The following is a 14,804-nucleotide window of genomic DNA, read 5'->3' on the forward strand; positions in this document are numbered from 1 at the left end:
GTAAATTATAAAAGTAGTAGCATGAGATTGTGAGACTAACCCAAATGATTAGTGTGTTCTTAGAATCTTAGTCATGTTATTTAGTCTTTTAATACAGATTTTCTTATCTTCATCTTCTCATTATTTATTATATTTTTTAACCTTTCTTTCCCTAATATTATATAATTAACATGATAAAAGTAAATTTCAGCACTTTCAATTTTTCATATCAAATTATAAAAAATTAGAAAAAAAAAATTTCACTCTGACGTCTTTGAATAAATTATTGGGACACATAAAATAGTTAACAGGGTTTTGATTACAATACAGTATTATACAGATAAATTTAAGAGTTTTTCATTTTAGTAGTTTACGAATTGTACGTTGATATATCAAAATACAACCATATAATTTTAAAAGAGATTGTACATACAATACAATCTCCATGAATGGAACAAAAAATCTGTGACCAAAGTCAGTGAAATTAAATGCATGAAAAACAACAATACAAAAGGAAAAGAGTATGATGATTAGAGAAGAAACCACGTGTGTAGGCAGTGGAAGAACTCATCTTCACAATTCTCTTTTCTATTCCTCCAAACACCGTATCTTTTTCTCTCCCACCTCCCCTGCCCAATCTCCCTCCTCTCTTTCTCTCTCTCTCTCTCTCTCTTTCTCTCTCTGTAAAAATTTTTCGGGGCTTGTAGAAATGTCAGTTTGAATGGATTTGCTTGGCCTTTTCTTATAATGATACCCTTTCTCTCTCTCTCTCCCTATAGATTTCCTTTCCCTCACAAAGTGTGGTTTGAATGAGTGGTTTTGGATTTGAAACCATCTTTCACCTTTATTATTAAGATTATTTTTTTCGAAGTTATGTTCATCTCAAAACATAAAAAAGATTGTCAAGTTTAAGGATATCCACCATCAAAAGATAAAAAGAAGAAGATGATCATCGTCTATCTTCTCTTTGAGCTATATGCATTGATACCCCTTTGCCTAAATTAGCAAACATTATTGAGATTTGACTGGTTTCAACACCCTATATCAAATCAAATTCTCCTAAAAGAAGCATAGACAAAGGCCCATCGGCCCTCTCTTTCTTTCTTTCTTTCTTCCTCTTCTTTAAAAAACTTACTCAAGCTTCTCTCAATCTCTTGTTCTTTTAATCTTTTTTTTCTTTTCTTTTTCTTATTTGCATGCATTTTGGAAGAAATGGCCGATCAAGGTTGTGGTAGTAGTGGTGGTATGAGAGAATACAGAAAAGGGAACTGGTCAGTGGCGGAGACCATGGTATTGATAGAGGCAAAACAGATGGATGATGAGAGGAGAATGAAGAGAAGTAGTGGTCATGGTGATCATCATCAAAGTAGTGAAGGAAGAAGCAACAAACCAGCTGAGCTGAGATGGAAATGGGTTGAAGATTACTGTTGGAGAAAAGGGTGTTTGAGGAGTCAAAACCAATGCAATGACAAGTGGGATAATCTCATGAGAGACTACAAGAAAGTGAGAGATTATGAAAGAAAAGTTGCAGAATCTCAAAAAGGAGATGGAGAACCACGACCTCAACAACAACATCTACAACAATCTTATTGGAAGATGGAGAAGAATCAGAGAAAAGAAAAGAATTTGCCAAGCAACATGTTGTTTCAGATATATGAAGCACTAGTGGAGGTGGTGGAGAAGAAAGGATCAGGTCAAAGAGTAATGTTAAGTGGGTCACCTTCATATCATGTGGTGGAGAGGCCTCTTACTGTACTTCATCACCATTCTTTGCCCCCTCTCTTGCAACACCACCAACAACAAATTTCATCTCCATCTCCTGTTCCTATTTTACCCCTACCTCTTCCGCCGCCGCTGCCGCCGCCTCCTCCACAACATCCAGCTAATCAACCACCACAATCTCATCACTCAGATTCCGATACAAGTGAGTATTCAGACTCACCTGCAAAAAGGAGGAGGAGAAATGGAGGAGAGGGAACAAGTACTGCAAGTGGAAGCGCTTCTCATGAAGTGGGCACAGCTATTTCCAAAAGTGCTTCCATTATAGCAGAAGCGCTTCAGGCCTGTGAAGAGAGGGAGGAGAGAAGACACAAAGATCTTGTAAGTCTCCAAGAGAGAAGACTCAGGATTGAAGAATCAAAGTCTGAGATTAACAAGGAAGGGATTAATGGCCTTGTTGATGCCATTAACAAGCTTGCTAATTCCATTCTTGCTTTGGCTTCCAACAAGAACCAGCAATCTTCTTCTTCATCACCTCCAAAATAATCACCATTTTCTTCATCTTCAAGTAATTATTAGCAAACATTATCTATTCAATCTCTTAAGATAGTTTCAGTCAGAGAGAGAGGGCTTAATCCCATTTTATTGTACATACATTATTGATAATTAATCCCATATGTTTTAATTCCATATCCATTTTCATGTTATCTCTTCATATATTCATGTTATATCTCTTAAACCCTAATCAGGGTTCGTCTTAATATAATGTTATCGATTATTTAAGAATTCATGTCGGCCGGATAGATAACATGACCTAATTTCTTCTCTCATTTATAAAATTTTTGCATGGCAGTTTAAGAGACCCAATTTGTGCTGAAATCTTGAAGCTTCATACAACAACCAAGAATAAAATATGGAGATAGATTCTGCAAATAGTCAAGCATTTTCATGGAATATCTCAACTCCACGCGCCTTAATTTTTATGTTAATAAGGTTTTGATACTGGTTTTGTTTGATGACATTAATGAGGGGATAAAGAAATTAATTGTGTAATTATATATTTTGATCTGGAGAGGTCAAGATAAACGAGGTAAGTCTAGGTATTCAAACCCCATTTAATCTGTGTATAAAAGATTGAGAATAAGTTATTTCATAAAAAATGCACAAACCAAATCATTCTAACCCATCTTGTAATATATCACAAGTCTTACACATATATGTATGTTAATTATAGTCATTAGCAAATTAAATGTATGTAATATCTTAAGAAGGTAATATTTAGTGATCAAAATAGTACATAAAAGTTTGGCCGAGATACCATAGTATTTATTGTATGATAAAATTAGACTATATGTACACTAATTTTTTCTTATGTGTCTAATTGGCATTAACATGATATGTCTAATAATGAGATTTTATATAATGTTTATTTTGAAATATTTGATTATAAAAGACTATTAACTAATATGACAAAACCCTTTTCGATGTGAATATAACTACACATCGGTAGAGTGATCTTTATTGTCTCATAATACAAATGTCAGTATTTCAGAAACACCTAGAACCTAATTAAGCACTCAAACAAATCTTAATGAGAAATGTTAGCTGTATAAAGAGAAATATAAAGAGGGACATACAAAGACAAATCCTATCATTGAAAAAAGGGAAAAAAAGAGAGAGAAAAAATCATAAAGATCAAAGGTGAAATTTACCTTTGTATACCCTTCTTTATATTTCCCTTTGTAATGTTAGTATCTCTCTATCTTAATTAGGTGATGATCATAGTCTAAAACACGTAAACACCACACGCCCATGAGAAGGGAAGTGGGGAAAGAAGAGAATCATATCATTAAGAGGAAGAAAATAGTGAGGTAAAAATGCTGCAGAGAGGCTGAGCAAAGAGCAGGAGTTGTGTGAGACTGGTCAAAGGGGAGACCAGTCAATGATCTGTGAATAAGGATATGTGGGAAGTGAAAATACGAAATTACCCCTTTTTTTTATTTTTTTTTATTTTGGGTGCCATTATTGGGGTCAGTCTTGCATAGTATTCCCTTGTGACAAAAGTTATGGACTTTTTTTAATTTTAGTTTTATTTAATTTCCACTCATAAGAATCCAGAGAGAGAGAGAGAGAGAGAGAGTCATTATTGACTAATTGGGTAGCCTTGCTGTAATTTTCTGACAAAGAGCCCTCTGTGTACTAAAGTTTCCCTTTCCCCTTTCTGGACTCTATCATTCACTGTGACCAATGCCCTATGTTTCATTACTGGCTGCCTGTACTGGCCCTTTACCATACCGGCCTTGTTGGATCCTCGGAATAGAGAGTTGTTATTTCGGTCGGGTTTATATGTTGTTCAGGATATCCTATCCTATTAGACCATTGAATCTCTTCAATGATCTAGTTAAAAGTTAAAATCACTTTAAAACATTATTTGAAACTAATTTTTTTCTTTTGTACAATAATGATCGGGTGTTCGTATTAATCCTTGGAGTAGAAATTTTTTATCTTGCTCTAACATTAATTTCAATCAGAATCCTAACTACGTCATTGGATACATTTAATAATAATATTATTAAATCTAATAATGTTTACTTTTGAAAATGAAACTTAAGCCATAGATCTTGAATCCAAATTTGTACCATGCTGGTAACATTACCGGTATGGTATCCTAAAATTGTTATAATTATTAAGGTTCCTTTTTTTCTGTTTGTTTTAAAGGCAAAAGCAGGAATTAAAGCCTGTAAAATTACTCTCTTTTCTTACATTTTTACAGCTCTCTGGGCTCTCACCACCCTTACTATCAATAGAACAAACAAAGACCTTTTTTGTTTTCCTTTTTCCTTTTTAATTTTCTTTTGTCTTTTTGGAAATTCTCCCATGGGTTTTGTCATAAAGTATTGGAAATCAATTAATTAATTAATCAATTGAGACTAAAATAATCCTAGTTTATCAAATTACCATTTTTGGCATCAAAGTTGAAAAGATCATTTAAATATAATCAAAAAGAGTAATGGAGAGAGAGAAAGAAAGAAATTAGAGTTTAATTTATTCCGGACGAGAAAATTTTCTATGCAACTTTATATATATACGGACACCGAATGTTGTTACCGAAATTTTACACCAATCTATTTGGCATCTAACTCAGATGTGGTCAATTAGGACACAACACAGGTATTCAGTGAATAAACGATTGTCCAACAATTATGGACGTATGTCCATATCTTATAGACGATCGTTCATCATAAATAGACGAGAGTCCAGGAAATATCAATGGACTCCTGTCCATATATTATGGCCAGTAGTCCTTTTACCATGGTATCGTCCATCTCAAATAATTTTTTTTTTTAAATTTACAATTTCTTTTTCATTTATAAAAAACTATCGCTTGTCTAAGTCAAAATGTTTAGATGAAATATTCATTTTTAAAGCACAAAACTTCTAGATGAAATAAAGGAAAAAAAATTTGATTTTTAAAGTAAAAAGCATGGACGCTAGTCCATCTAATGAGTATGGTCATCCATATACAATGGATGGCCATCCAAATGAGATCGACTAGTGTTCATACTCAAATAATTTTTTTTTTTAATTTATAAAAAAATGCAAAGAAAGAGAGATTGATAAAAAGTATTTACAATGTAGAATTTTTTAAAGAAATTTTTTTATTAAACTAGAATTTGGATATGGACAGCCGTCCATCTTACACGGACGACTGTCCATTATATATGGACGCCTGTTTATATTAGTTTTTAAACTTTTTTGGATGGGCATCCATACGTCTATAGTAAATTAACACCCGTCCATATTATATAGACGAGAGTCTATTAATATTATCGTGGACAATCATTTATTCGTGATGAACAGTCGTCTATAACGTATAGACAGTCGATTATGTAAGATGGACGACCGTCCATTCACGGAATCAATATTTTTTGTCCAACGTGGCCGCATCTTGATAAAAAATTTGATTGCACAAATTCTACAATTAATTAATAATATAATAAGTGTATGTCACACATGCTAAAGTAAGTCTTATGATTGGTTCGTCGTTCTTAACATAAAACAAAGTTGTTTAAAAATGCTCTTTTTTTTTTTTTTTTTTTTTTTGGACGCAAACCAATATGAGAATCTATCCTAATCTTTTTAAGTTTACTCTCATTTGGCCTAACAATCATGTACACTATCTCTTCTTTTTTCTTAAACCTTTCAATATCGCTCGTAAATCAATAATTAATCAATAAATATAATGTATTTTAAGGGATTTTTGTTAATAATATAGTTTTGAAGAAACATTAATTAACATGAACAAAGATAAAGGTTGCAAGTGGCTCATTAAGTTTGTATGCTCTTTACCTAACCGCTTACCAATAAATGAAGAAGACCATTTATTTTTGCGAATTAACAACATGTTCCCACCCAAAAAATAGCACATCGACAAATTCATATCCACCAACTTTTTAAATACCATTTTAGTACTCAAAACATAATTTTGTTAATAATTTTTGTTGTCAAGAAGGGTAAAATAGTCAAAAGTCCATTATTAATGAGGGCAAAATGATCAACAAACATTGACTGTCGGAGAAGAAGAACGACGCACGTTAGCAAGAGATGATGCATGTTAGCAGCGTCACAATTGGCATTTTTTGTCATTTTTCGACCAATCTCAATGTTCAAAATCACTTCTGAAACCACTCATAGAATCCTCATCACCTGCTTTACAAAGCCGAAGCCTCCATTACTGTCATCACTCACCATTTCCCACCACCACCTCCATTCGCAGGACCAACTCTACAAAACCCATCGCCTCCATTTTCCGATCGATTTCTTTGCCATGAATTCCCCCGGACACCACCAGCACACTCCCCAGTCCCCACAACCCACTCTACAAAACCTTTACCTCCATCATCGTCCCTTGCTCACCGATGGCCGACCGTGCACCGCATGACCTTTCGACTTCCAAGCCGATTTTCGATCGTTTCCAGTGCCAAAAATTGTCCCTGCCACCACCAATAGATTCCTTGGATCTTCCTCTCCAAAAGCCTCAACATCCTAGATCTCGTTTGCTCACCAAGTGCCGACGATTGAAGCTCCCCCACCCTAGGGTTTTTTTGAGTTTTAATTGGATTAATTGGAACTGATTCATTCGATTTGTGTGTTTGTTGGGTTGAAAGACAATTGAGGAATGTTTATTTGCAATATTTTCTGGTCGTTGGCGCTCCCCAACGTGGGCGGCAATTGCTGGCAAGGGAAGAGGCTAAGAAGAGGGCTTTTTCGTAAATCACTATATTTTCCACCCAAATCAGAGGGAAACATATTATTTGGCTTGTAAGAGGGTGTTTAAAGGTTCGAGGGTGGAAAAATGTCAATGAAACTTTTTTTTGGGTGGGAAATGTCATTAACTCTATTTTTGCTTGCATATGCACCCTTTATATAATTGAGTTTTCAATTTTAGGATGACAATTTTACCCGCAAACATACAAACCCGCCTAGTCCAAATAGACTTGTCATTGATTTGGGGGAGTCCTACGTAGGTCTGCAATCGAACCGAACATGAACGAACAGGCCCGTTCGAAAATCGTTCGATAAGCATGTTCAATTGTTTGTGTTCGAACGAACACAAGATGTGTGTTCGTGTTCGTTCGATTAATAATAAGCTCGTTCGTGTTCGTTCGATTAATAATAAGCTCGTTCGTGTTCGTTCGATTAATAATAAGCTCGTTCGNCATTTGGCCTAACACTCATATACACTATCTTCTTTTTTCTTAAACCTTTCAATATCGCTCGTAAATCAATAATTAATCGATAAATATAATGTGTTTTAAGGGATTTTTGTTAATAATATAGTTTTGAAGAAACACTAATTAACATGAACAAAGATGAAGGTTGCAAATGGCTCATTAAGTTTATGTGCTCTTTACCTAACCGCTTACCAATAAATGAAGACTATTTATTTTTGCGAGTTAACAACATGTTCCCACCAAAAAAATAGCACATCATACCCACCCACTTTTTAAATACAATTTCAGTACTCAATACATAATTTTGTTAGTAGCTTTTGTTGTCAGGAAGGTAAAATAATCAAAAGTCCATTATTAATGAGGGCAGAATGATCAACAAACATTGGCTGTCAGAGAAGAAGAACGATGCACGTTAGCAAGAGATGGTGCATGTTAGCAGCCATTTACCGTCATCACTCACCATATCCCACCATTACCTCCATTCGCACAACCAACTCTATAAAACCCATCGCCTCCATTTTCTGGTCGATTTCTTTGCCATAAATTCCCTCAGACACCACCATCACACTCCCTACAACCCACTTTACAAAACCCTTACCTCCATCATCGTCCCTTGCTCGCCGATGGTTGGTCGTGCACCGCATGACCTTTCGAATTTCAAGCCGATTTTCGATGCCAAAAATCGTCCCTACCACCACCAATCGATTCCTTGGATCTTCCCCTCCAAAAGCCCAACATCCTAGATCCCGTTTGCTCACCAATCGCCAACAATTGAAGCTCCCCCACCCTAGGGTTTTTTGAGTTTTAATTGGATTAATTGGGATTGATTCATTCGATTTGTGTGTTTGTTGGGTTGAAAGACAATTGAGGAATGGTTATTTGCAATATTTTCTGGTCGCCGATGCTCCCCCAACATCGGCGACAATTGTTGGCAAGGGAAGAGGCTAAGAAGAGAAGCAATAGAAGAGACTAAAAAGAGGGTTTTTTTTTCGTAAATCACTATATTTCTCACCCAAATCAGAGGGAAACATATTATCTGGCTAGTAAGAATGTTTTAAAGGTTTGAGGGTGGAAAAATGTCATTTAAATTTTTTTTGGGTGGGAACATGTTGTTAACTCTATTTTTGCTTGCATATGCATCCTTTATATAATTGAGTTTTCAATTTTAGGATGACAATTTTACCCGCAAACATATAGACCCGCCCGGTCCAAATAGACTTGTCAGTTGTTATAGATTTGGGGGAGTCCTACGTCCATTTTTTTTTTTTTTTTTTGTTTTTTGTTTTTGGGCGTCTAGGTCTAGGTCTGGGGAACATGTCTTAAACTTAGACTTGAAAGAAATATAATTATTTGACCAATGGATAGATGGCATCGGTAAAAAATAGAGTTTTGATGATGTGTTTCAATTTTAAAAATATTTGACTTTAATTATCACAATGAAATTTCCGATTTAGCCTTGGTATACAGGTCCTTTTGATGGGTTTTGAACTTTGTGGCCATTTGCCATCATTTTTCAGAAGTGGTTTTAAATTGACAATCTCCTTATACATATACATAGTAATTCTCTTGTAAATGTGTCCTCATATTAATCGGGACATAATTAAATATTATTAAATTTATTTTCTTAAATTTAAATATTATTTCATATGAATATCCTGAGAAAATTAAAATTAATATCCGAACATCTATATATATAAAGAAAAATATATATATATATATTATAAAGGTTTTTCTTTTTTCTGCAAATACAATGTTTCAACAAATTTCTACCGACAGATGTAGATGTTAAAGTATATTGTTTATATTATTCTTAAAAAATAAAAGAATAATATTTATACACTAAGCTAAATCTCCCCTAAACTTGTTGACATAATTAAAAAAATAAGTATCTTTATAATTATTAAACACTTTCATAAGCTAATCACATTAATTGACTAACTAAATAGCTTAATACAGATACCATAATTTGATGGATCGATTTTATGGAAAAAAAAAAAAAATTAACCCCATTTATGAAAAATTAATAATCCACCTAAAAAATAATTAAGGCTCCGTTTGGCTTATTATTTATACTTATATTCCCAATCCCATTCCCCAAATATTGTTTGACACATTATTTAAGAAATATTAGTCTATTTTTTTAATTACTTTTAGACCTTTTACGTTTATTAATTTCATCAGTATCCCCAGAAAAAAAGTTTAAAAATTAACAAAAACACCCCCATCCACCAATACTTGCCAGATTCTGACAACCACCGCCGGTGGTAGCCGGAATCTGATATAATGGTCTACACCATCACTGAAAATGGCTGGTAATTCACTGATCTGACGGCCAAATCTTGGCCATCGTTGACAGACAACGACGGCCATATCTTTGGCTGTCGTTGACGGCCAAAGATAGACTTTTTGGGCCGTCGACAACCACATTTGGCCGTAAATCTGGCATTTTTCGGTCAGATCCGTGGTGGATCTGGCCAAAAAGGCCATATCGATCGAATACCCGCCAAATCTGACCGGTATGTGTCGTTACGAAATTTTTCAGCCAGATTCCGACGGTGGTAGCTGGAATCTGGCATTGCAGGTGGTAGGGGTGTTTTTGTTATTTTATAATATTTTAATATATTGGGGTGTTTATTAAATTAGCAAACCTAAGGGGTTTTTTTTTATAAATTTTTAAATTTTACCTTGTAATACTCCCTTATTCAACTACCCAATATTATTTCCAAAATTCTATCCAAAATAATAAAACAAACGGACCCTAAAATATCATATCTCAACACCATTCTCATTGATAAGTGTAAATATTTTACCTATTCGATGATATAGTTGGTACATATATTGAATACTGTTTGTATATATTGACTATCGTCGTATTTAAGACTTTTGTCATAGTAGAGATGTTCAATAATTATGTTATTGAGTATGTGAATTGTGAAGAATTAAATTTTTATTTCAAACATTTAAGATTATTTTCTTACCTAAACGAATATAAATTGTATTATTGCAAGAAAAAAATTTACTAAAATAATTTTTTTTTTTCAACAATTTCCCAAATTATATATATTTTTCAAAAAATTATTAAGGACAGCCTTAAGTTTTGTCACCAATTATTTAAAAAAAATTATCAAAATACCCTTCAAATAGTTTATTTAAAAAAAATAAAAATTCAAAGATTATAATTAATAAGGAAACATAATAATAATAGTAATTATTACTGTCAATAAACATTTTCATTTTTTATTAAAAATTTAAAACAATAAATAAAATAAAATAAAATAAAAGCTATCGCTTTCGTGTACCTCGAGAATTCTTTAAGAGAGAGAAAGAAGAGACGAAGGGTTGGTGTTGAGGAACCTTCCCATTTCCCATTTCCCATTTGCCCTTTAACCTTTCTGTTTCCGCGTCAACCCTCACAATTTTCCTAATTTTCTTTCTTCATTTTTTTTTTGATCTGATTTTGATCTAGTCCTCATGGCGACCACCGGAAACAAAAACATCAATGCCAAATTGGTTAGCTTTTCGTAATTTTGACTTTATTTTGGTTGATTCTCAGATGGGTCTGTCTCAATTTTTTGGAATTTTTCTTGATGATTTGTTTTGTGGTTTTTTAGGCGAATTTTGATGTGGGTTTGTTTAATTTTTGAGAATTATGATCAGAATTCTGCATGTTCTGATGTGGGTTTACTTTGTATATTGATACCGATTGTTTTGCTTAATCTTGACGGAAAATTCTGATGTGGGTTTGCTTTGAAATTTAATTTTAAATCAGCGAAATTCATATAAGAATTATGTTTATTCATTAATTCCTAAACATGGAGCTTATTTTATCGTTTATCTTTTTAGTTTGTTTATGGTGATGGTGTTGTTATGAGTTTCCATGTTTAGTCAAATGTTTGATTAACATGATGGTTACTAGTATTGAATGAGTTTTAAGGCAAGTTACATTTTGGCTTTGTTTCATTTGCAAAATAATTCATGTAGATTTACTTCGACAAGTAGTATTGCTTCCTTGTGCTGTATTATGATGTATAATTGTGATGTGGTCTTGATTTGCAATTGTGTTTCATTCATTAGTTGCTGGTGCTAGTGTTGTTTAGAACTTTGATGATTAATTGTATGTTTGATTACCATGTTTTGATTTATTTTTTGTATTTATTTTTCTGAAATTTGGTTTTCATTGATGTTTGTTTGTGCTTTATGCTTTAGGTGTTGCTTGGAGATGTTGGAGCTGGAAAGTCTAGTCTTGTGTTGCGCTTTGTTAAAGGGCAATTTGTTGAATTTCAGGTATTTTGGACGACATATAATTGCTAGTGAACCTTCCCCTTTTGGTTTCAAGAGCTTGATTTTTTTTATATAATTTTTTTTAGGAATCAACTATAGGCGCTGCCTTTTTCTCACAAACATTGGCTGTAAATGATGCCACTGTAAAGTTTGAGATTTGGGATACAGCAGGTCAAGAGAGGTACCATAGCTTGGCACCAATGTACTACAGAGGAGCTGCTGCAGCCATTATTGTCTATGATATAACAAATCAGGCAAGTGTGTGCCAATGAATTTATTTCCCATTAGGATATGGAATCTTCGAACTGCTCATTGTTTGAAAATGTAAGGTGTAATACATATAGAAAAGAGCTTTGTAATCCTTGAGACTTGAGGAGTTGAGTCTCGAGGATTAAGCCTCTTGCCTCCCCTCTAACTTGCTTAAAAGGAACTAGATATGAGAGATGAAATACAGAACATGCTTCTATTGGGGGTTACCTTCTCTGTTGACATCTAAACCTGACATGATAGAGCATGTTACATATTGGATCTTGATTACCTATTCAAAGTCTTTTATGGAGTGTCAATTCTCACTGTTGCCTTTATTTGTTTTGCCTTAAAGAAGGAAAAAAAAATCAATTTCCGCCCTTGTCCCTTTTTTTCTTCTTCCACATGAAATTTTATTCTGCAACATTTAAAGCAAAAACAAGCATCTGTTTTTGTCTATGGAATTGGTTTCAGATAAGTTTCTAGAAGGTTGTACTGTTATCTAAAGTTGGTTATTGAGGGGTAAATCGTAGAACAACATGCTGTAAATATAAGATTCTTTAGCTGAAGAAGATTGTTCTGAACATTGCTCTGTTTGTATTCATTGCAGTTTTTTGTATTCATTTGCTACATTTAACCGTGTAATGAATTGATGGATTGTGAAAGTTAAAGAAAATTCTTTGATTTTTTATTATTTATTCTTTTGTAGGCCTCATTTGAGCGGGCTAAGAAATGGGTCCAAGAGCTTCAAGCACAAGGTAGTGAATCATATTTTAAGCCTCCCATAGTAGGGGTTTTATTCTTAATGTTATCATCAGGCAGCATTTTTTCGTTAGTTATCATGCTTATTAGGAATGAATTCTGGATTTTGAGCTGGATGTGTTTATCTAGACTATTTATGGATTGTCATTTCTTCATTATCCTTTTTTATGTTCATTTCTTTTATTTGAATTTGTCATATTGTTGTAAAGTGGTAATTTCTTATTTATTATATTCTTGTTTCTTTTGGTGACAAGGCAATCCAAATATGGTTATGGCTCTTGCTGGGAACAAAGCTGATTTGCTGGATGCAAGGAAGGTCACAGTGGAGGCAAGTACTTTAGTTTGTTGTTTTTTTACTACTTCCTATTTTCTTTCTCTTCATCCCTTTTTTGGAGTCTTCTAATGCTGCTTGGCTTTGGTTCCTCTGTACGAAATCCATTGATCTGTTTAAAAGCGGAAGCTTGTGAAGATGATAATAATCGAGAGGCTTTTTACCATCACTCTTTACCCTTTTGTACCTCTTACTGTTGAAATAAATTATTTGAAGAGCTCAAAGCTCAGAAAGATAGCTTAGTAACTCCATTTTTCTCTGTGAGGAAATAATGACAGTAGATACTTTCTCAATGCCCATTTGAGGCTGAAAAGGTGAAATGGGGATGAATGAAAATAATCACTTTGATGAAAAACTTCTGGCTTATCAAGGAAAATAAGCTGGTTCTTTGTACATTTTATGCCTGAGATAAAATATTGAGTGGCTATTCTTCAATTTTCCAATTGTATTATATTATGATGTACTTTTACTAATTATCAGCTTTATCATAAGTATTTGGAAGTTTACTAATGAATCTGTTAGGACAAGAAGAAACTTCCAATTGGGAACAGTATTTGCAAAATAACCCTGTTTTTTCTTTTCTTATGATTTAAATATTATGTGCCATTTTTAATCAAGGCGTTTCTAGTGTTTTCTGTCAGGAGGTTATTTTATTTGGGTTTTCTATTGTGATTTTTTTAAATCAAAATTTTGTATTGCTGCAGGATGCACAAGTTTATGCTCAAGAGAATGGACTTTTCTTTATGGAAACCTCTGCAAAAACAGCATCTAATGTCAATGACATTTTCTATGAAATTGGTATGTCTTTAATTTCTGTAAGTTCAAAGAGTATTTCTATTGGAACGAAGACATCGAATTTGAAATGTGAAATGATATCATTAAGCAGTTCATTCCCTAAATCACATTTAAAAAATAAAAAAAGCTCCATTTCAGAAACAAGTTTCAGCTTTCAGTTGCTGCGTCATTGTTTATCCATAATATGTGCCAGTTTGTTAATAGTAATAGTGAACCATAACCTACAGGAACAATAAAATATATCATAGTTTCAACGTTCTAAATCAACAATGCCGGTCATATCAACTTTTACTATTGAAAAATGTTATCCTTACAAAAACCCATACAAAGAGGGTTACAAAGTGAAATCATTTAAAAGAAAAAAACAAAGAAAAAACGGAAAAAGGAAGAGAAAGTGGGAGAAATCATGAAAATCAAAGGTGGGGATTGTCTTTGTATGCTCTCTTTGTACGTGTCTTTGTAAAACTAGCATTACTCTTTACCATTATATATCTTTTTTAACAAAGAACAATTGCTTGCCTAAAGATTCCAGCACATTTTTGAATATGGTATTTTATAATCTTGTTTTCATTTATATTTTGGATACAGCTAAGAGACTACCTCGAGTGCAGCCAGCACCAAACCCGTCAGGAATGGTTCTCATGGATAGACCCACCGAAAGGACAGTAACTACATCGTGTTGCTCTTAGGTACTTAGGTGGTGGTGACCGCTGCCCACCTACTTGTATCTTCTACATAGCTCCTATAATGCTTGCTAGAATTCAAAGTCTCTTCTCTGTCCAAGTTTCCTTCATGTATTATTCATTTGAAAACCAAACTGTACATGCATGCCTTGTCCGGATGCGCTCGTGTTGTCCTGTTACTGGAATTGAGGATTGCTTCTGTTTTAAAAATACATTGGTTTGAATGTAAATAAATGTGTTATTATTACTTATGCCCACAAGTGTTAGCCCAAC

The 14,804-nt window shown here is 33.6% G+C and overlaps 2 protein-coding genes across 2 annotated transcripts; both read left to right on the plus strand.

The window, feature by feature from the left end:
- Window positions 1-1,167: 1,167 nt before the first annotated feature.
- Window positions 1,168-2,359, plus strand: LOC116114157. Its single transcript, XM_031400305.1, has one exon. The coding sequence runs from the start codon at window positions 1,192-1,194 to the stop codon at window positions 2,242-2,244; it is 1,053 nt and encodes a 350-aa protein (XP_031256165.1). The 5' UTR covers window positions 1,168-1,191; the 3' UTR covers window positions 2,245-2,359.
- Window positions 2,360-10,758: 8,399 nt separating this feature from the next.
- Window positions 10,759-14,786, plus strand: LOC116114175 (ras-related protein RABF2b). The gene is made up of 7 exons (XM_031400332.1): window positions 10,759-10,943; window positions 11,640-11,717; window positions 11,801-11,968; window positions 12,670-12,718; window positions 12,977-13,050; window positions 13,758-13,851; window positions 14,437-14,786. The coding sequence occupies exons 1-7, from the start codon at window positions 10,905-10,907 to the stop codon at window positions 14,535-14,537; spliced, it is 603 nt and encodes a 200-aa protein (XP_031256192.1). The 5' UTR covers window positions 10,759-10,904; the 3' UTR covers window positions 14,538-14,786.
- Window positions 14,787-14,804: the final 18 nt, after the last annotated feature.

This window comes from Pistacia vera, unplaced genomic scaffold (genome assembly GCF_008641045.1).
Source record: "Pistacia vera cultivar Batoury unplaced genomic scaffold, PisVer_v2 Contig701, whole genome shotgun sequence".
Taxonomy (NCBI): domain Eukaryota; kingdom Viridiplantae; phylum Streptophyta; class Magnoliopsida; order Sapindales; family Anacardiaceae; genus Pistacia; species Pistacia vera.